At 40.5% G+C, this 23,394-nt stretch overlaps 2 protein-coding genes across 2 annotated transcripts in view; both read left to right on the forward strand.

The window, feature by feature from the left end:
• LOC309493647 (uncharacterized protein) overlaps window positions 1–23,394 on the forward strand; it is a 379,124-nt gene that overhangs the window by 202,610 nt on the left and 153,120 nt on the right. The window contains exon 7 of the mRNA XM_082162830.1: window positions 5,023–5,085. Coding sequence (XP_082018956.1) covers window positions 5,023–5,085 — 63 coding nt within the window. The remainder of the gene's footprint in view (window positions 1–5,022; window positions 5,086–23,394) is intronic.
• On the forward strand, window positions 370–22,661 carry LOC309493677 (adhesion G protein-coupled receptor E3-like). Its single transcript, XM_082162867.1, has 15 exons — window positions 370–498; window positions 641–961; window positions 4,611–4,673; window positions 7,969–8,000; window positions 9,484–9,555; window positions 9,692–9,884; window positions 11,293–11,412; window positions 11,538–11,719; window positions 11,829–11,990; window positions 12,066–12,272; window positions 12,350–12,582; window positions 12,666–12,732; window positions 12,815–12,906; window positions 13,851–14,001; window positions 22,345–22,661. The coding sequence occupies exons 1-15, from the start codon at window positions 459–461 to the stop codon at window positions 22,507–22,509; spliced, it is 2,100 nt and encodes a 699-aa protein (XP_082018993.1). The 5' UTR covers window positions 370–458; the 3' UTR covers window positions 22,510–22,661.

Here is a 23,394-nt window from a genome sequence, read left to right on the forward strand (position 1 = left end):
AAATCTGGTGTGTTGATGAGGTATTGTGTACTTTATGTGAGAGAAATGAATTGGTGTTGACTTTTTAAATATACATGTGTATAAAAGAAATAAAAAAATGTTGGATGAAGTGTGAATAATTCAAGACTAAATTGTTATAATAAAGGTGTATTTGAAATTCAAACAATTCTCTCTCTCTCTCTCTCTGTCTGACTCTCTCTCTCTCTCTCTCTCTGTCTTTCTCTATCTCTCTTTCTCTCTCTTTCTCTCTCTCTCTCTCTCTCTCTCTCTGTCTGACTCTCTCTCTCTCTCTCTCTCTCTCTCTCTCAGGGGAAGTGGGCGTCTCTGTCACATTCAGCTCTTCATGTTAAACATGTAACCAGGAAAGAAACACTCAAAACTCTTCTGAACACACATCGAGAGCTTCAGAAGAACTGAATCTACTAACAACAGAGAAGATCATTTAATAAGAGAGAAGAATGAAGATCATCTGGACTTTCACTCTGCTGATGATTCCTGGTAAGAATCTGAACTCAGAGTAAATCATGAAAAACAGCACAGAATTGATGAGGAGAGTCTTTAACTTCATGTTGTTTTATTGGCTGTTGATTAAAGTTAATTTCTGTGTATATTAAAGTGTTTTAATGCTGGTTTGTTGTAGGTGTCGTGAGCTCCATGAGTGTGACAGGATTTTCAGGAGGAGAAGTCAACATCACATGCAAATATGATAAAGGATATACAGAGAATAAAAAGTATTTTTTAAAAGAACAGGGGTCAATGCGCAGAGATCGAATCAGGACTAATGAGAAAGATAAATGGGTTAAGAATGATAGATTCTCTCTGTATGACGACACAAGTTCAGCAGTCTTCACTGTGACCATCAGAGATCTGAGAGAACGGGATTCTGGGACGTACCAGTGTGGAGTTGATATAAAATCAGGAACAGATCCCCTCACTGAAGTGAATCTGAAGGTTATAACAGGTGAGTAACTGAGACCCTCAAACCCATGATGATCTCCACAACATCACGATACTCAACACTGACTGTAATTACTGACGTTCACATGTGAAACAGACACCCTCAACAACCTTTTTGTCTATTGATTTAAGACTTAAACTCATAATCTTGACTTTGGCATTAATAAATGTTGCAAAGTGACATATTGTTTATATTGGGAACAACATGACAAATTAGACACGCAAATTCCAGCCAGGTTGGTCCCTCACCTTTCAAAACAGTCGAAGACCACTTTACATATCTTGGCATTATGATACCAAAGAACCCCAAGCAAATATTTAAATAAAACATTTTGGCTAAGATTGACAGATTAAAAGATAATATAGAGCAATGGAGGCTCCTTCCGCTATCTATGATTGGCAAAATTAATGCAATTAAAATGGTCACTTTACCACAGTTCCTCTACCTTTTTTAAAATGTGCCTACTTATGTACCTGTATCTTTTTTCAAGCTTTTGGATTCAGTTATCATAGCGTTTATTTGGGCTTACAAGACTCCCCGAATAGCAAAAGCGCACGTACAGAAACCCACTCAGTTGGGAGGCCTAGGGCTCGCAGTGTTTAACCAAGGTGTGGTAACCCTGTGTAAGGATGTAACGAGGCGAGATGACAGAAACCACAGTATCCTCTGTAGATGATGATGAGGGAGTGTTCACACCACATACACTGACCCGCATCACTTTCTCACACACAACACTGTCTCAGTTATGGAGAAATCGCTCATTCAAAACACAAAGTATACATTATCTGTACACAAAAGTTCAGGTCTTTCTGTTGTAAAATAGCTTTTCATTTTATATGTATTCCATTATCAGTCTTTGTTAACAGAGAAGCCGTTCACACCAAAACATAGCTGACATGATTTACATTAAGCTAAACATCCCATACTGTCACTATAACAGAGACTCAAGGATGCAGTATAGAATTAATCTGATCTGAACATTAATAACGGTAAGATGCCATTAGCCTTTTGATATTATTTTTAAGATCATCATCTGATTGTAAAATTATATATAATGATTTGTTCGTTGTTTGCAGTCTAGAAGACTGTAATGAACCCTCTGGGGTCTGGGCTGTTTTTGGGGCCCTTGAGATGTTCTGACATGCCCTGACATTTGTGCTTTTTTCAGTTGCTTATAAACATATTAATGGCAAAGGTGTAAATTCACTCTATATAGCACAAACAGGGCTACCATAATATGTGAGCCACGTGTATGTACATGTTTTCATTTTTGAGAGAATAATGTTTATGCGTGGTTATTGAAAAAACTAAAAACTAAAATGTCTGAAATAAGGCCACAAAACACATAGTAAATATGTGTCAATAAGACTTTTGACTAATGGATGTCCTCGCCTAGAGTTTTTTCTTCAAAATTATGTGAAAATAGTCTTGCTTTATCGTTCACATAAAACCATACATTGATTTAAATTGATGTAAAACAGGTTTTGCTTGGAAAGCCAATATGCGAGGGGGGGCGTGAACGAGGAGTGGTTTACACCTGAGAATACAATGTCCCACCCACTCTGCATAATGATGAGCCATTCACTCAGGTGTGACACTGACTGAGCCACAATGCAAGGACAAAAGATATATTTAGAAGAAGACTTATATTGACCATTTAAGATTTTGCTTACATCTATCTTGTAAATATGTTTTGCTATTTTATTAAAAAGGTTACAATTACAACAATAATTACAATTTCAACAATATTTCAAGTGTACTCTTTCTTTGTAAAAAAAAAAGATTATAGGCCTACATTTTATCTATATATTCATTAGTTTGAATATAATCAACATTGGAACAGCTAACATCTTAGTTGATGACTTTATTTTTGACAAAAATAGATATAGAAATTGCTAAACAAAAGCTTATTTGATGTGGCAGTATATTCTACAGTAAAAACTGTACCCAAATCTAGTCAACAAGATGTTGTCTTTCATATTTCGCCAGACTGGAACGTTGTTTTCATGAAATATTAGGGCATATTGTTAATTTGCAGTTTAATACGTTGCTTATACAAATAGCCTACATTTTATTTCAACATATTTCATCTTTTATTTCATATTTCATTTTATTTCACATTACTCATCTCAGTATAGCAATAGAGTTTGCTAAAACATCATCATTCATTCACACACGCAATTTAAATTTAACTTCTGGCAAAGATGAAGTTGACGATAGGCTATTGACTCGCGATCTTCGCAGTAGGCTAGTGAACGCACCGGAGAAATGCACATTTATTAGGCTACATAGTTTTTTGTTTTGGATGGTTTTGTTTAGAACCAGCTTTCTGTAAATATATTTCAAATTTTTTAGACATGTGAGGCGAGTAGACTACGGTCTGGTTAATGATGATCTCCAATTCAAGCACCTTATGTTGTGATTGCTAGCCTATATTTACTTTAAATCCAGGAAATTTGTTAATGAAAAAAATATTAAAATTAAGATACAATTGATACAAAACGAAATTCGTTTTAAAGAAAGGATTTGTAGTTTCTGTTTTGAGGTCTCTGTGAAAGTTTGAAAGTCTTTTAGTGCGCTTTCAGAGCGCTCACGTCCATAATGGAGAACTGTCACGTAATATTGTTTTTTCCTCATAAATCCACGAAAAATAAAAGACAAAAGACTTTTAAGTAAAACTTACTCCGAAATTGTGTCCTCGGCGGAATTCGCTCTTCAAAATGCTGCCGTTCGTAGTCTGAGTTACAATCTTCCTCTGAGGAAACAACTTCCTCGCTGTCCAGAATCATCTGAAGGGCGTCTTTACTGGAGAAGCGTGCCATACTCAAAACGCGATGAACTATCAGTAAGTCTGATGAAGAAACTGTGTTTTTATGGCATTGATCGGGGGGCGTATGCGATGCATACTAGATCACCTAAACTATTTACCATTTGAATAGCCGGGGCGGGGCGGCCTCAACTCATTATAGAGATAATGAGGCAGAAGGAAAAATGGTACCTCTCCTTGCTTTCAAACGGATTACATGAGTTGAAAACATTTGTTTTTTATATAAATTACTTCATTTAAAAGAAGAGATTTCAAGCTTCATAAAGACATATCTCACGTGTCTGTGTGAGAAGTATTCGGTGAGTTACAGTTCATTTTCGGACGCGTTTCAGAATGGACTACACTGACAGAGAGAAGGCAGAACTCGCTTCGTGTTTATTTTTCTTTATTTGGCGAAAAGCTCAACACTTTGTTTTTATTATGAGTATACACAAAAATAATACACATTTAACAGAATCGATTGATGTACGAAACTCCTATGAAAAATCAAAGTCAACAGAGTATTTATGAGTTTATTTTATACTGATAAAAAAAAAAAGCGAGCTGGTATCGCCGGCGATACCGTAGACCTCAGGGGGTTAACAAGTGTTGCTGGTCATACATACAGTGCTATATTTCCACACACCCTTGACATCAGTGAAGAGCTAATAACAGCTGTGTCATATAAAGTTCAAAGTGGTCACATGACTGGCCACAATATGACTTCTTCTTAAATGCAGGCTCAATATATGCAAGCAAACAATCTTAAATAGTTTTTATTCTGCAATAACTGTCATCTATATATTATGTATCATAAATTAAACCCAATGTTTATTTGTGCTTCAGACACATCAGAGAGGAGGTCACGTAAACCAACCACAACAGCTTCAGATCACATGACTAATAACGGTAAGATGCCATTAGCCTTTTGATATTATTTTTAAGATCATCATCTGATTGTAAAATTATATATAATGATTTGTTCGTTGTTTGCAGTCTAGAAGACTGTATTTAACAAGTGTTGCTGGTCACCCATACAGCGCTATATTTCCACACACCCTTGACATCAGTGAAGCGCTAATAACCGCTGTGTCATATAAAGTTCAAAGTGGTCACATGACTGGCCACAATATGACTTCTTCTTAAATGCAGGCTCAATATATGCAAGCAAACAATCTTAAATAGTTTTTATTCTGCAATAACTGTCATCTATATATTATGTATCATGAATTAAACCCAATGTTTATTTGTGCTTCAGACACATCAGAGAGTGAGTCACGTAAACCAACCACAACAGCTTCAGATCACATGACTAATAACGGTAAGATGCCATTAGCCTTTTGATATTATTTTTAAGATCATCATCTGATTGTAAAATTATATATAATGATTTGTTCGTTGTTTGCAGTCTAGAAGACTGTATTTAACAAGTGTTGCTGGTCACACATACAGCGCTATATTTCCACACACCCTTGACATCAGTGAAGAGCTAATAACAGCTATGTAACAACATACAAAACATAGCTAGCAAAACATAGTGGACATGATTTACATTAGACTAAACAGCCCATACTGTCACTATAACAGAGACTCAAGGATGGACATCAGTACTGCTGTGCCATAAAGAGACTTTGGGATATTAAATCTCTCATTTATGCTCTGATTTAGTGTCTGTCGTGTCTCACGTGACTGGGGAACATCTGAACATCACCTGCCATAGCTTTTTCCGCTATTTTCATCTTCCGGGTTTAAAATCTTCATCGTGTCAGAGCACTATAGTACTTTGATGACTCATCGGTGTCTCATAATTATTCATGTGACTGAGTTTTCTTATCCAATGAGAAGACACTTGCTCTTAATTATTCATGACACCACGTGGGACTTTCCAATGACAGACATGTCAAACTGTGATACTGCGTAGTAGATGAGAGAGGCAATGATGGGACGTGCGTGGTGTCACATGGTCAGCTCACAGTATGAGTGCACACCCTGATAACAGATCTTTCTTATAAGAACATTCTCCAAACATACAACTGACTTCAGCCACAGCCTTAGATGAAATAAAAGACATTAAATCTGTGAAGATCTCAGCAGAGGATTAAACAACTCCACAAACAGCATTACCAGCTTCACTTATTACTAACCAGACTAACTTTATTTCTGTCAGACGTCTACAGAAGCTCTTATTGAGAATTAACAGAGATTTAGATGTTGATGTTTTATTATTTTGTTTGACATTGATATTTTAAATTATAATAGACCTCAGATTACACAGTTTGATATCCAACAGTGTCATAATCATTTATAATGGATCTGAATTGCAAAATAAGACACAAACATTTGAACTACTGTGTCATTTAGACACAAAGAGACATCAAGAATCCGCTTATGAATCTCAACAGTGGTGACGATCGAAACCTTCATGCTGCAATGCATGCTGGGTATCTAGTCTTTGTGTAGTCTGGCTATCACCAGACCAAGCTCAATCTTTTAAGATTGAACATTAGTCTGGTGAGTCTGCTCTGTGTTTTCTCCTGCACAAGAGGCGTGATCAACGGGCATAGTTCAAATGACTCTGAACGCAATTGGATAGTCCTTCAACCAATCAGACCAACGATCCAGGTGACGTACTTTGCTTCTCTATCGTCATTGTGTTAAACCCCCCAATAGCGTGCCAGGTGGATAAGGCAGTTTGTGATTGGTTCCAATGCAATGCATGCTGCAATAAATGAACAGTGTTGATCCTAGATATTGTTTTTCTGCGATAGTGACGACCGCAACATGAGGCTTCTCCCGCTAGTTTGTGATCTGTAAACCCTCGCTTCCAAATTAATCTTGTTACCCACCATTTTTATTTCATAATCTTTTATCCCTCCATGGCATATTTAAGTCCTACTTGAATGCTCCTCGACTGGTCATTTCTGGTCATCTCCTCACATGGTCACATGGTTGATTTTCCAATATTGTACTTTTTTTGTGTGTTGGATCAATATTTCACAAATTGAATATTTCTTTCATTTTGACTCCTACTTATCTGTTAATAAGTGATAAGTGACAGGCAGCGAGCATATGACAGATTGCGTGCAGAGTATTGCTGCGCTACATTACTGCCGTTCTCGACAATGCACCAAAAGTGGGGATTTAGTACGTACTCACATGAAGAACAAATGAAGAGTTCAGATGCAAAAGCCTCTAAATGCCATTTGAAATTTTCTTATAGAATGATCATTTTTTATCAAGCTTGTATATTTAAGTTCAGTAATTTCACTTAAATGATAATTAATAGATCATCTTCATTGCCATTTAAGTGAAATTATTGATTTTAAGTATACGAGCTTGATAAAAATGATCATTCTATAAGAAAATTTCAAATGGCATTTAGAGGCTTTTGCATCTGAACTCTTCAAATATAGACACAGAGTGAGAGATTTAAGACTCAAACTTTCTTTGATACAAAAACACCTTGTGCGAGTTGTTGTATTTAATGTTGATAATGAGCAAGAATGCAATTGTTCCCAAATATCCACACGGTGGCAAACGTGACATTGATTGTCATACAACAGGTCAACAAACAAAATGTGTATTTTAAACACAGTACTATCAGTACTTACTCTATTTTGCAACGAAATAATAGTTCCAACGAAAGAGAAAAGCGGAACTACAGCACACACCCGTGTTTCGTAAACAATTCTGCAGCTTTGAAAAGAATTGTGAGTCAATCATTCAATGATTCATTTATAAATACAGCTAGTTGCTATGTTACTGAATGTAAGAATGACTCAATGACTCGCTCACTGAGAAGACAGTGACTTACTGGTTTTAGTTTAATATTTCAAAGTATCACTTCGTTTTTCCGTCATTGCATATTGCTCTATTGAACATTTTTCATTGAAAAATTTTTTATTTCATAAAGTTATTCATAAAGGTAAAAAAAAAAAAACCCACTGAGAAATAAATTTAGGGGGCAAATATTGTCCCTTAATGGAAAAGGTATGACTGAAGTCTAAGTGGAAGAGAGGGGGTACGCAGAAGGAGGTACACCACTCTAACTAGTTGGAACCACGTCTCTCACCATTAGTCCACAACTGCTGAAATCTTGCTGAATCCACAATCTTGCTGAAATTGCTGCTTAATAAAATAGTTATTTTTCAAAGTTTTGCAGTTTATTATATTACTGTCTTCATGCTGATTTCTGTCATTGCAGGTATAAATATAACGCTGCTGGAAGGATGCAACGTAAGTTGAGTTTCTGAAATTGAAGTTGTAGAGACTCCTATCAATAATAGTCCAAACTGAAGCAGTGCAATAACATGTGAATTTTAGATATGTGTGTAATCTGAAATATGAATGTGCTTTTCTAATAATTGCTGATGGTTTATGGGGGCATTCAGTCCATAAGCTGTGAATACTCTGCATACAAAAGCCAATTGAAAGAATGAGTTTATGGACTCGCTAATTATTTAACACTATAAATTACTACAAATTCCCTTGCTATTTGATCAATATACCTGCCTACAACTGCTGCTGTGTCTGCCTGTGTTTGAGTCATGCGCATAACCTCGCGTGCAGACAATTCGTGCGCAAAGTCACGGTAATGTTAAGCCATGTCACAAAATAATTTAAAGCGAAAGTGAAAGTAAGCGGCGTTGGGCTCACGTATTTCTCTCATTAGAATCAAAATGTTTCAACATTCGCGATGTATTTGGATAGTAAACGATTCTTTATTATAGGCTTTGTACTTCACTCACGTTCCAATATCGACAGAAAAAAATCATCCTCTTCACACGCACAAAAATGTGCTTGGAAACATCACAGTGGAGCGGTGCTTACTGTGAATGTACGAATTGTACTGACTATTTAAACAGAGCAGTGTAATATTTATATGTTAGGTTGACTATTTTATTATTATATTTTATTACGGCTATAATGAACAGGCTGCGATGTCAAGATTGCAATGCTGGAATGTGTGTGTTTGTGTGTGTGTGTGTGTGTGTGTGTGTGTGTGTGTGTGTGTGTGTGTGTGTGTGTGTGTGTGTGTGTGTGTGTGTGTGTGTGTGTGTGTGTGTGTGTGTGTGTGTGTGTGTGTGAGGCGCGGGAGCGATCGAACAGTGGAAACATAAAAACATACTCTGTCATTTCATACAAGACATCATTCAAACTGCAAAGTGTTGCAAAACGTTGGAGGATATTTTGCAAATAATTTATTTAATATGTTTTGTGACAGTTTGTTTTCAGAAGTTTCAAAGAGTTAGTAAAAGAGTAAAGAAAAAGTTATATTAAAACTTTTTTAAGTATCTGTAATTTTTTAAAGTATTTATTTTGTATTAATACATAACCTCATTGTATTAATTTATAATGTAACATTATAGCGTGACATTTGTGTCATTAATCGTCAAGCACAGGTGACTCCGCATGGTGGGAGGGGGCCCCCAAATCAAATTCTGCTTAGGGCCCCCAAAAGGCTCGGGCCGGCACTGGTTTGGATACAAACACTGTCCACTGTAGCGAGCAAAATACAGAATAGCACCTTTGGAAAATTATTTTCATTTCCACCAGTAGGTGGCGACAAATGTTTTAAAAAATATATGTCATTGAATCATTTGTTAAAGAAATTCGTTCAAAAACACTGTCTGTGTCTCATTTCAGAGGCACTCAGCATACCCGGTTAAAGTCATCACTCACACATCGTCAAATTCTGTCTTCTTAATTTTGATTTCAGAGTCAGACTGAACCCCTTCAAAATCTTCTAGAGCAGATCGAGAACATTACAGCTCAAGAGCTTCATTTGACTGTAAGTCTTCAAGAGAATTTTTTTTTTTTAAATTTAATTGTCAGTTACATGATTGACATTGCAGGTCTGATTAATTGGCTTTCTTAATATTTACATTTACAGTATTTTTTTTATTTTTTTCTGATCAATAAATTAGACTCCAGTGACCGATGTTTTGAATATGGTCCTCAACGCTTCAGGAGAGATTTCAGAGTCTTCATCATCAGTCAGACCAGCTGAACTAGCCTCCTACGGAAACAATGTGTTAAAAGCCAACGAGAAACTCATCTCTACATTAGTGAAGCCGACAGACACAAATGACAGTGTCAGTTTTACTCTTGCTGCTGTTGGTGAGTGGAGAAACTGTTATTATTGATGATGAAACTGAGCTTATATATGACATCAGGGAGTTTATATAGTCTAGAGCAGGGGTTCTCAACTCTGGACCACGAGATCCACTTTCCTGGAGTTTAGCTCCAAGCCTAATCAAACACACCTGAACAAGCTAATCAATGTCTTCATGATTACTACAACGTTACAGGCACACAGCAAAATCCCCAGTGTTAAATCAACACTGCTCAGAGTACATATTGGCTACGTTCACACTGCAGGGCTTAATGCTCAATTCCGATTTTTTGAAAAAATTCGATTTTTTTGCAAGGCCGTTCACATTTCCAATTAAATGCGACCTTTTGTGATCTCCTGTGTGAACGTGAAATGACCCAGAAGTGACCCGCATGCGCAGAAGAGTACTCAACGGTCAACGACGTCACTTGTTGTTTGCGGAAGTAGCTAAACTTTAACTGTGATTCTCTCACACACACACACACACACACACACACGAGCGCGCGCAGCGACCGTTACACAAGAGCCAGACAGCAGCCGCTGACCTATCTAATATCAGATTCAGCACAAATAAGTTAACATGACGTATATATATATAATGGCCGTGGGCTTTTTTTTTTTTTTTTTTTTTATTAACGGGCTCGTCGAGGTCGGCAGATTTACTTCAGCTCGACGAATATGCAGTCCGTTTTCAAACCGACGACTACTTCAACGCAGGATTATGACGTTTTTCGCGTATCAATGACGTGCGGGTCGGATAAATGCGACCTGGCCGTTCAGACTGAAGTCGCATTTGAAAAGATCGGATATGTATCGGATTTGGGACCACATACCCAAGTGGCCTGGGTCGCATTTGAAAAGATCGGATCTGTGTCGTTCAGACTGTCATGAAAAGATCAGATACAGGTCACATAGGGGCAAAAAAATCGGAATTGGGTCGTTTCAGCCTGCAGTGTGAACGTAGCCATTGTCCCAATCTAAAGAGTGTTAAAAGTGTTAAAGTTAATGAGATAATTAAGTAGCCACAGCCTTAGGGTCTGTTTACACGACACCGTTTTCAACTAAAAACGTAAAACTTTTTATATGTTTTGGCCATTCGTTTCCCCGACAACAAAGAGTCAGTAAACGTACCCTAAGATGAATCAACTAAAGATAAAAGAAGACATTACATCTCTTAAGATCTCAGCAGAAGAGGATTAAACAACTCCACAAACAGCATTACCAGCTTGACTTAATTTAACTCTGGGGATTTTGCTGTGTACAAAGTTAACTGATTAGTTCAAACTAGTAATTAGATGAAATAGTTATTTTATTTTTGTCTTTTTATCGTTTTGTTTTTTGCACATTTGTGCAGATTGAATCAACTTTAATAAAAACAAAAAACAAAACATAACTGCTTATTTTCTAAATCAGAGGTTGCAGTCTTCATGGTTGGACCCAGTGTCACCTTAGATAAAATCCCTCGGCTTGTCACGACAAATTGTTCTGTGGACATCGATCTCATTGGGATCGCCAAGAACAACAATGAAACAAGTATGTGAGATATGTTTTAATACAACATTTTTATTAAAACATTTTTAGAAGATATATCACTAAACCACATTTAACTAAAGGTTTTCATTTGTTAAATACAAGTTTCTTCTGTTTCTGTCACACAGGATCAGCTGCTGTGGCTTTCATGAGTTATAACACAATGGAGAATTTACTGAAGCCAGACTTCTTCAACACATCAACTGACACGATTAAAACCATGATGTCCACTGTGATCTCAGTTACTCTTCTCAAAACCACCAACGCTAAACTCACCAAACCAATCAACTTCACCTTCAAACACATCAGCGTGAGAGACTGAAATGTGTTTTTGTCCAACCTGAGAACTGATGAACATCTGAAAGCATCTAATATTCAGTGTTATACTATTTTCTGCATGTTCTTTCTTCTTTTTGCAGGAGTTTGACCCCGACGGTTCTCTGTACTGTGTGTACTGGAGCATCAGCGAGTGGATTGTAGATGGTTGTTCTGTTTTAAAGACCAACAGCAGCTACACTGTGTGTTCCTGTGTTCATCTGTCCACATTCGCTGTCATCATGCAAACCAGCCGCCCATCAGAGGTACGAGAACATTTATAGTGAGCATTGAAGAACAGCACAGATTTGGCACTCATGTACTCTGACATGTTTCCTCAGAGCGACTCAAAGCTGGACGTGTTGAATTTGGTGTGTGTGATCGTGGGGCTGGTGTTCTTCAGTTTGGCCCTGATGACCTTTGCCCTTTGTCAGTGGAGTCCTGGAGTGAATAATGTGGCTCGAATCAACCTCTGCGTGAGTCTTCTGTTGGCTCACCTTCTGTTCCTGCTCACACAACAGTTCCTGAGACTCATACGCCGTCATCAGGTGAGAATGATGAAGGAGCCCTACAGCTCAGCACAGTCTCACTGAGAATCATCATAACCGTCTCTCATGATCTCCAGGTGTTGTGTGCCGTGATATCAGGTGTGCTGCACTTCCTCTTTCTCTCCGGCTTTGTGTGGATGTTCATTGAAGCTGTGCTGCTCTTCATCTGTGTGAAGAAGCTATCACAGATCAGCTCCAAAAGGAGGGGGGTGCTTAGCAGTGGATTCCTGTGTGTGATTGGATATACGGTTGCTCTGGTTGTGGTGGCCGTGTCTGCTAGGGTGAATCCTGAAGGCTACGGAAGTGAACAGTGAGTTTAGTTTGAACGACTCAGAGATCAACACCTTCATCCTTCATGTTTGTTCATTTAATTAGTTTTCTTCCTCTAAACAGGTGCTGGATTAAAATGGATAAAGGCTTTATCTGGAGTTTTCAGGGACCTGTTTGCGTCATACTAGCAGTAAGCACATTTCTCATCATGACTTTGTATTAAAAGGAAAAGTGATTAAAGATTAATTACTGTTGTTTCTCTTACTGTGCAGTTAAACATGATTCTCTTCATCTACATCATCATCAGTCTGACCTCCACCTTGAAAAATCTGAATGCTGAAGTTTCACATATGAAACGAACCAAGTAACAAACAATATGATTTGAACACTCCATGAAATGTGTATATTGTTATATGCTGCATATTTCTAGACACCTTTAACCTTATTTTGATTATTCTCAGGTTAGGTAAAGTCAAATGTGTCCTAAATCATAAGCATCTGAATTTTCATACTCACAATCCACAGGTCAGAAGACTTCTTTGTGGTCTGTTCAGCTCACTTTTATAGAAATCAAAGACTTTTGGCAGGCGAGACTAGCAAAAGAGTTTCTTAGTTTCAATTAAATATAGTTGTATTATCTACAGGTTAATTAGTTTACATATAAAGTACTAATATATAAAAAACAAGACAAAACAACATCAAGAGTAAATCGTTTACAAGCGTTGTAACACCGGAGAGGCCATTAAGAATCAGCGTCTGCCTTCATCTTCTCCTTTCAGCCTTTTATAGACCATCTGATTTCTTGAGGTCGTCATCTTTGGAAATCCCCTCATAAATTATCAGTCTCTAACAGACAATTTATCCAATCCTAAATCTTGAGGTATCATGAGTTCTGGGAATTCATTTCGGACCTGTCTTTCGCCTTTCGCCTCTTAGTCTTCCTTCTTCAGGCTTTTCTTCTTTGTTGCATTCTGCGCTTCGTCCGCAACACATCCGACGGTAATGCTTGCATTTATCTTCTTTCTTTAGCAAAGCTCTTTCTAATACATGTTTTGTTCCTCTCTATGCTTTTTAATTAATGCTTAAAACATTAAGTGTTGTATGTTTTTCTTTATAAACCACTTTCTTAAAAAAACATTTTACAATAACAATTGCAGAGTTTTTCTTAATAAACAAGTTTCAAGTGTGGTTGATTACAATACAGAAGTGTTCTACAGACAAAAAGGCATACTTATAACAGGACAATTGCAGATTTTCCACAACAATATAATCAATAAATATATATTAACTCTCCATCTTTCTCTGCAGGAATATGACATTTAAAACACTGGCTCAGTTTGTGGTTCTTGGTTGCTCCTGGATTCTGGGTTTCTGGAAGGAGCTGGAGATCTTCTTCCTGATCTTGAACTCCCAGCAGGGAACCTTCATCTTCCTGGTCTATTGTGTCCTCAATAATCAGGTCAGACATCAGTACAGGCAGTCTACCAGAAAATCATCTCTCACCTACTTTATATTAAAGGGTTAGTTCACCCAAAAATGAAAATTAGCCCATGATTTACTCACCCTCAAGTCATCCAAGGTGTCTATGACATTCTTCTTTCAGACGAATACAATCAGAGATATATTTAAAAATGTCCTGGCTCTTCGAAGCTTTATAATGGCAGTGAATGGCCGTTTCTGTTGATAATCCATCCATGATAAAAGTGCTCCACACGGCTCTGGGGGGTTAACTGTACGTACACACCGCCGCCAACTTGAGCTGCAAAGAAGCTTTGGCCGCCCTGTCAAGGACGCTTGTCAAAAAGTCATCATCATCCGAATTTGACAAATAATCCATTTTCTTGTCCCTAATAGTGAACATAATGCAGGGGAAACTGTAAAATGGACTGCAGCAGTGCTAAACTTGCATCATAAAACTACAACACTCGAACTATAAATGTATGAATTAAACTCACTGAGACTGTCGACAGTTTCTTTTCCATGCATCATTTTATTATATCCATGTTTGTGGTTAGTTACAGTCAACTCATATAAAAGAGACCATCAACTCTTCGCCCTCGAACTCTTCTGTCTTGCCTGCACTGCACTCGAGACGGTGACGGGAGCTGAGCTCCACTGAAAGGCTTCTTTCCTATTGGTTGTTGCTCACGAAAATCGCTTCTCATTTGCATAAAGTTGAAATTTAGTTGCTGTGTGTGGTTGTTAAATAAAGTGTCTTGTGTTTATGCTCAAGTGGGCTCAGTGATATGTTAATAACAATATTAAAATTAAAAACAATATTAAAAAACTCACTGTTGTAGGTCTCGAGTAAGGGTTAATGCCTGACGAGGTGTCCATTGTCAGGTATTAATGGACGACGGCGAGGCGTGAACCGTCCAACGCGCAGCGGAGAATACCGGACACCTCAAAGGGCATTAACCTGCTTATACCATGGTCACTTGCCAAATAACACATTTTTAAAACATTAGTTTATATTTTAATTAGTTTTACAATCGAAATCTAACGTTTTTACAAACAATAACTTGGTTTCGGAGATAGTTATAGTCCCCTCAGCTCGTAGAACCCTTCAGTTTTGTTTTGATACAATAAATTGTAAACGGATACTTTGACTGCCTGTTGCTATGGTTACTCACAGCTGATGTAGCCAGCACATTTATTTATTAATTTTGTACGGTAAACAGTCAGTTTCACCAGAACTCCTTTACTAGGTGTCCTTTTTAATGGACACCCTGCAGCCAATCAGAATCGAGTATTCACCCAGACCATGGTATAAAAGAAACTAGTGCATTTTGTGATGTAGATTACCTAGATATTATACTTTTTTTAAAATGAGACTCCATAAATTGAGGGGATGGGGGGCCTACAAAACCTCTCAGCCCCCGGGCCTAACATTAGGTTAAGGCGGCTCTGGCGAAGGACATCTATATTCTGATTGGTTGCTGGCGTTTTGCCGCTGCTTGCCGCTGAACCGCGTCATAGCTCATTACCATAAAGTGTAGCTACTTTAAACTTTCTGATTGAAAGATTGATCTGGTCACTCAAAACGCGACGCCGATGGATTTGACGCTCCTTGCAGCTGAGAGAAGCCAGCTTCCATTGAAAATTAATGACTTCCGGTAACTTTGGAAGCTCAAGTCGGCGATGTTGTGTACGTACAGTAATAAAGGCCTTCTGAAGTGAAGCGATGTGTTTGTGTGAGAAAAATATATTGACTAAAACAACTAGCTTCCGGCAGACGGCCGTACGCAAGTCGACTTGCACCAAAAGAGTAACCAGTGACGCATGTATGACGTAGATGTAGGAGTGGCGTAAGCTTTGACGCCTCTCGCGGTTCAAACAAACAGGGCTGGGCAACAAACTAAAGCTCCTCTCACATTTTCTCTCAAAAAATTGTCTTTTTAAACTAATTTGTGACTGGTGTTTTGTTTTGCTCTATCTCCGTGTTCGTCATTACATTGTGCGTCAGGTCAAGGGTCACTCTTTCACCGAAACGGCCATTCACTGCAATTATAAAGCTTGGAAGAGCCAGGACATTTTTTTATATAACTCTGATTGTATTCGTCTGAAAGAAGAATGTCATAGACACCTAGGATGACTTAAGGGCGAGTAAATCATGGGCTAATTTTCATTTTGGGGTGAACTAACCCTTTAACTCTTTAGAACCGGCTGTGTCGTCGCCGACACATACCAGCAAGCTGTATTCATTTGACCGTAACTCTTCAACCGTTTGCACTATCAAAACCATTCAAATTGCCCCTGACAGTAGACAACATACGCTTTTCGGCAATATACGGCCTATTGCGGTAATTTCATGCTTTCTGTCTGAAAATGACAGCAGCGCGGGAAGGAAGGATTTGAACAGAGAGACACGAATCGCGGCAGGTTAGAGTGTTTTGGATTGCATAAAATAAAAGAAACAAACAAATACATGGCGAAAGAAGTGTTAGACAGCAGAAGAGGGGATTGGGATAATTTTTAATGAAACTTGGGAAGCGGATGGCCGTTACTCTTTCACGTATCTAAGCATGTGAATGTGTGCCTGCCTATGAATGTGTGCATGTGTATGTGTGCGTGTATGAAAAAAAGTGTCTTAAATGAAAACTGTGCCACCCAATGTCACAAAAAGAGACTTGTGTATATGTATTATAGTTCATTTTTCAACTTTAAAGTGTTAGTTTCTTTCGTTCATGATTTCAGTTTTTTTTTCTAAATAAAAATCAGTACATTTATTCTAGTTTTTTTGTCTATTTAAATTCTATTTAAATTCTATTTACAAACTCACCACACACAATAATGGTCAATAACTGTAATTTGTTGAAAGCTAATCTTTTTTCCGAAAAAGATGACACCTTGCACATTAAGATAGCACATTGTTTTAGAATTGTACAGTCAAAAAATCAAAATATGTGAAAACGTCTCAGGTTACTCATGTGACCATGGTTCCCTGAGAAGGGAACGAGACGCTGTGTCGCTATGACAACACTTTGGGGAATCCCTTCAGCGTCAGCGCTCCTGAAGTCACATGTGCAACTTAGTCCAATCCTGATTGGTGCAACGTCATCCCGTGCGGAAGCTATAAAGGGAGCCGGCATCACAGCTGCTGTCAGCCTTCTAATGACTGAAGCAAGCCGCTCTCAGGTGTACGTAAGCATGGCAGAGGGACGCAGCGTCTTGTTCCCTTCTCAGGGAACCATGGTTACATGGTTACCTTTCGAGGGAACTCGCGCTGCATCGCTATGACGACACTTTGGGGAACAATATGCCCACTTTGCCATGCTGACGGAAGTCTGTCCCGGTGTGAAATGAGGCACACCTCAGGATGTGATTGCTTGAGACCCCAGAGTCGCCAGAAGGTCCAAGCTGTAAAATCTTACAAAGGTGTGTGGTGAGGACCACCCCGCCGCATCACATACATCTTGGAGTGATGCCCCCGACCACAGGGCCTTTGAAGAAACCATGCTTCGGGTGGAATGAGCTCTAACTGACAGAGGTGAGGGCAGCCCGCTCACCTCATAAGCCATAGAGATGGCCTCAACGATCCATCTGCTTACGGTCAGTTTTGTTACTTCTTAGGGGGCCCGAAGCATACCAAGAGCTGGTCAGTTTTTCACCACTGGAATGTCTTCCTAACATACATCTCAAGGGCCCTAACTGGGCAAAGCAACCTGAGCTTTTCTTGTTCCGCCCTCCTCTTGAGGAGGATGGAAGGCCTGAAGGACAACTGGCATGACCACGTTAGTGGGCACCTTAGGTACATACCCGGGTCTTGGGTAAAGAATAGCTTTAACTCCCCCCGGAGCAAATTCTAGACAGGAGGGAGCAACCGACAAAGCCTGTAAATCTCCTATTCTTTTGAGAGATAATATAGCCAGCAGAAACTAAATTTTTAAGGTTAGGCACTTGTCTGATGCCGTGTCCAGAGGCTCGAAGGGTGCCAAGGATAACCCTTCTAAAACTACGGCTAGATCCCACGTGGGGACTCTAACCTGAGCCGGAGGCCTCATCCTCTTAGTACCACGAAGGAAACAAGTAATAAGATAATGCCTTCCCAGTGACCTGCCATCCAGAGGGACATGGAAAGCAGCCACTGCTGCCACGTACACATTTAGTGTAGAGGGGGAAAGGCCGGCCGAGAAACGACCCTGCAGGAACTCCAGCACTGAAGACACTGGGCAGTTAACTGGGCCCAGTTGGTGTTCTGTACACCATGAAGTGAATATTCTCCAATTCAGAGCATATCGTCTCCTTGTGGAGGGAGCTCTAGAGTTTAAGATGGTCTCTCTACTGAGGTAGTGGAGACCAGCATTCAAGAACTGATCCCCCTCAGGGGCCAGACCCACAATTTCCACATCTCTGGCCGGGGGTGAAATATTGTGCTCCCGTCCTGAGTTAGAAGGTCCCTCCTGACGGGAACCTCCCACGGGCCATCCAGGAGGGCTATCAGGTCCGAAAACCAAACTCGGGGCGGCCAGCACGGGGCTACCAACAAGACTTGGACCCCGCCCTAGCGAATCTTCTTTAGAACTCCCGGGAGCAGAGCGATCGGGGGAAATGCGTACAGCCGAAGCCTCGGCCACGGCTGTACCATGGCATCCAGTCCCAGAGGAGCTGGATAAGTGAGGGAAAACCAGAGGGGACAATGTGAGTTCTCATGAGACGCAAATAGGTCCACGTCCGCCTGGCCGAACTTCCTCCAAATTAACTGCACCGTCTTGGGGTGCAGCGTCCATTTCCCGGGCCTCAGCCCCTGCCTCGACAGGACATCTGCTCCCACATTTAGATGGCCCGGAATGTAGATTGCTCTCAGCGAGAGAATCTTCCCTTGGGCCCATAAGAGGATCTGATGTGCCAGTCTGCACAGAGGGTGCGATCTCAGACCTCCTTGATGGTTTATACACAAGACCACTGACGTATTGTCTGTTCTTACCAGAACATGATGGCCCCTGAGGTCTGGGAGAAAATGTCTTAAGGCTAGCAGTACCGCTAACATCTCAAGACAATTTATATGCCAGGATAGATGATGTTCCTTCCACAGACCCTGGGTTGAGCGGCCTTCCATCACCGCTCCCCATCCTGTGCAGGACGCATCTGTCGACAATATCTTGCACTGACATGGTGCTCCTAGCACAGGGCCTTGGGCTAAGAACCAAGCTTTCTTCCACATGATCAAGGAACGAAGGCACCTGCGCATAACCTTGATCAAGCGAAAAGGGTTTCCCCTCGGGGAGAACCCCTTGGTTCTGAGCCACCACTGTAGTTGTCTCATGTGCAGCAGGCCAAAAGGTATCACGTTGGACGCTGCCGCCATGAGCCCTAACAGTCTCTGGAACTGTTTTACAGTGATGCGTTGGCCTAGCTTTATTCTGGACACCATGGCCAGAATCGATTCGATATGTGCAGGAGACAGTTGTGCCCGCATCGTGATCGAATCCCACACTACTCCTAAATATGTCATCTTTTGGACAGGAATAAGCATGCTCTTTTTCGCGTTGAGCCTCAGCCTCGATGCCGTGCCGCCATTTCCTGAGACCAAGCTAGTATCAACCAGTCGTCTATATAGTTGAGAACTCTTATGCCCTGCAATCTTAGTGGCGCCAGGGCTGTGTCCATGCATTTCGTGAAGGTGCGTGGGGATAGTGCTAGGCCAAATGGAAGAACCCGATACTGGTACGTTTTGCTCCCAAAAGCGAACCTTAGGAAATTCCTGTGTTCCGGTAGGATGGAGATATGGAAATACGCATCCTTTAGATCTATTGTGACAGACTAGTCCTCGGACTTGATTTGGCTCACGATAATGGGAATCGTTAGCATCTTGAACCTGAATCTCCTCAGAGATTGGTTCATGAAGATGAAGATGAAGATCTATAATGGGACGTAACCCTACATCCTTTTTTGGAACTCTAAAATACTGGCTGTAGAACCCGGTGTTTCTCTCTGCGGGAGGAATAAGATCTATGGTCTCCTTCGCCAGAAGAGACTGAACTTCCTGCTCCATAATCTGCACGCGTTCGGGGGCAACCACTGTTACGAGGATTCCCTTGAATTTCGGTGGACGAGACCCAAACTGAAGTCTGTACCCTTTGTGAATGGTATGCAATACCCACTGAGAGACATTGGGTAGCGTTTCCCAGGCGTGCAGGAAATTTGCTAGCGAAACCAGCCTCTCGGGGCTGGAATTTGGGGTATCTTGAAGATATACGGTGTCCTGAAGCAGATTCCCGGCAGGAACTAACCAAACTAATTTTTCTACAGACCTCTGTGTAGAGAACGAACTCCCCACAACCGTTATTTTCTTCTTGACGAGCGGAAGTCGAGGATTGTGTTCGTCGGAAACCATTGCTCCCCGAAGTGCCGAAGGCGGCAGGGTTAACAAATCGATTTCCTGAGGGCTCCGCAGAGGAGCGGGTGTAATTCGCTCCACCTCCGGAGGGGGCACCCTCAGAGGCCTGATCTGACCATCAGGACCGCTTTCCCAAAGCCCGTTTTGTCAGAATAACGGTCCTCAGATCCGTTTTCTGACTCGCGGGCTTCGGTTGAGAGTATTGCCTCGAGCTCTGAGATCGTTGGGGAGGGGCTCGATTAGCAACACTCTCTTTTTGCCTCTGTCTGTATGAGGAGCCAGACGTACATGGCTGGGGCTGTCCCTTGGCAGTAGCCCCATGAGATTTCTGACGACGGGGAATACATTTTTGGAACGCTGCTGCTTGCTTCTTTGCCTCCTGAAATCTGAGATGACCGAGATGACAGCATCGCCGAAGAGACCAGGAGGCGCAAGCGGAGCATCGAGAAGGAAAGATCTATCTGCTTCTTCTAGATAAATTTAACCATAAGTGTCTCTCCGTCGCTGCCAGGGCTGCCATGGAGTGGCCGATTGCACGAGCCGTCTCCTTGGTAGCGCGGAGAGATAAATCAGTGGCTCTGCTCAGCTCTTTAATATCCTCAATATCGATATTCTCCCCCTTGTCTAAATCACCTAGCAGGTCGGCCTGATAAGCTTGCAAAATAGCCATAGTATGTAAACAGGCACATGCCTGACCTGCTGCCATGTACGCTTTGCCCACCAACGATGTTAAACTGCATGGTTTGGAGGGCAATACCGGGGCTTTAAATGAGGATGCAGCATCTGGTGCTAGATAAGCTGTCAAAGTTTCCTCTATCTTAGGCATAGCACCATAACCGTTTTGTTTCTGTCCTATGATGGAGGCATAATGGTGAACAGAGGGACTGGAAAGCCTTGCTGAATATGGCTTGTTCCAGGATCTCGATACCTCAGTATGGAGATCCTGAAAAAACGGTAAACCCTGGCGTGAAGGTTGTGGTGCAGACTGCAGAAATCGCTCATCTAGTTTACTTTTTGCTTGAGATTCCTGCTTCTCGGCCGGCCATTCAATATTTAATCTGGCCACAGCACGAGTTATAACCTCCAAAAGCTCCTCATACTGTGGTGATTGGGCTGGCAGATCACCCAAATCACCACCTTCGACACTGAGCACATCAACTTCCTCAGAAGAAGACAAGTCCAGTGTCAAGCGGAGCGGCCTTCCGGATCCCGAACGTGAGCACTAGAACTAGGGGGTGAGGGCTGAGAAAGGGCCAAAGCCGTCTCAGACCCCTCCCCTAGATCCATCTGTGATCCCCACGAGTGAAGCCGCCGGTTTGCCTCGGCAACCGCGGGACCCGCACCGTGTGGGGCACAGAGTTGGCCGTTTTGATCAAACCGGGAGCGAAGCGTTCTAAGAGGCAAACGCTCGCAATGCTCGCACTCAACCCCCTCGAGGGCTGAGCGAGCATGCTCTGCTCCCAAACAACTAACACACAGATTGTGTGAAACCCCGTCCGGAATGTAGCTAGTACAGGGATGAACACACTTTCTGTAACTGCGTTGTTTTTCACTCGCCATTTTGACGGGACAGACAACACCAAATAAGACTGACAGACAGAGAGCGCTTGCTGAAGATCAGAAAGCTGACAGCAGCTGTGATGCCGGCTCCCTTTATAGCTTCCGCATTCCACCGGCACACGTCATGGGATGACGTTGCACCAATCAGGATTGGACTAAGTTGCACATGTGACTTCAGGAGCGCTGACGCTGAAGGGATTCCCCAAAGTGTCGTCATAGTGACGCAGCGCAAGTTCCATCGAAAGGGAAACACCTATTTTAGCTTCAGGTTCTAAAGGGTTAAGTTAATTTTTCATTTCTCATCCTCTAAAATTAAATTCTTGAAAAATAACCTGGACATGTTCTGTGTTTTAGTTTTTTTAACCAGAGTTTAAAACTATTTCTCTTCTCATTCTTGTCCAGGTCAGGCAGCAGTACAGGAAGTTCTTCAGATGTCTTTGCTGTGGACTCAAATTAACACCATCAAGAAACAGTGAAGACACAAGCATCCATATTCAGCAAAGGAAGTGCCATTCTTATAAAAGTGATTCTGTCATGACCGACTCAGTTACAAATTTATCTAGTTAACCTGCTATATATTTACAGCGGTCAATTCACTTATGTGAATCTATAAATTTCTTTAAGTGCAACATTTCTTTGGTAGATGAACTACCATGATTTTTAGAGGCTTGTATACTGGGTTACACTTTTAATACGCAAAAAAAAAAAAAAAAGATAAAGCAATTGTTTTTCAGCTTATTAAAGTGTTTTATTAAAGCAGTGTGATATCTGTAACATTTCTAATCTTATTTTATTTTAAACAATCTATTCAAAACTCAAAACATATTCATAACTCATAATCTCACAATCCAAAAAGATCCCACAGATGTATCCCACAGAATTTGTGAATAAACAAATTTAGTTTCACAATTAAAAACAATAACATAAATTACCTGTAATAAAACAGAAAAAGGTTCCATGTAATTTTACATTAGAAATGAACCACAATATCAGTAGTTTGAATCATTTATTTTAAATAAATCTAGTATTTGTTACAAATTTTGTCCTCTATCTGACTTTGAGCTTTTGAGTTTCTAACCATATAACTTCTGCATCAAGTGTTGTTTCACATACTTAGAAGAGAGAGGATCCAAGCATCACTTTGAGCCACCTCTATATTGGAAATGACTTTTAGTGGAATCACTAAATGGTCACATTAGACCATATTAGCAGAAAAAGTACAGGCTGCTTTCACAGAAAGACTTCCCTGAGGTGTCCAAAGGATCAGGCTGCTGATAAGAAACTAAAATGGGGGTAAACAAAAAATTTAGGAAGCTAAAAATGTACATGACAAATACATAAACCAGTCTAGTCGAGCAATGTTTTTGGTTCAGATAGTCTCTCATTGGCAGTACATTACAGAATAACAGTTCGACAATTTCAGCATTCCCTCATATTCATCCTTTAAATACT

This window comes from Leuciscus leuciscus (assembly GCF_965113295.1).
Source record: "Leuciscus leuciscus genome assembly, chromosome: 3".
Classification (NCBI taxonomy): domain Eukaryota; kingdom Metazoa; phylum Chordata; class Actinopteri; order Cypriniformes; family Leuciscidae; genus Leuciscus; species Leuciscus leuciscus.

Excerpts from the sequence above, each read along its gene's own strand:
- LOC309493677 (XM_082162867.1), top strand. The coding sequence starts at position 459 with ATGAAGATCATCTGGACTTTCACTCTGCTGATGATTCCTG. Across the intron at positions 11,991-12,065 it reads AAACCAGCCGCCCATCAGAG|AGCGACTCAAAGCTGGACGT; the intron begins GTACGAGAACAT and ends ATGTTTCCTCAG. Across the intron at positions 14,002-22,344 it reads ATTGTGTCCTCAATAATCAG|GTCAGGCAGCAGTACAGGAA; the intron begins GTCAGACATCAG and ends ATTCTTGTCCAG.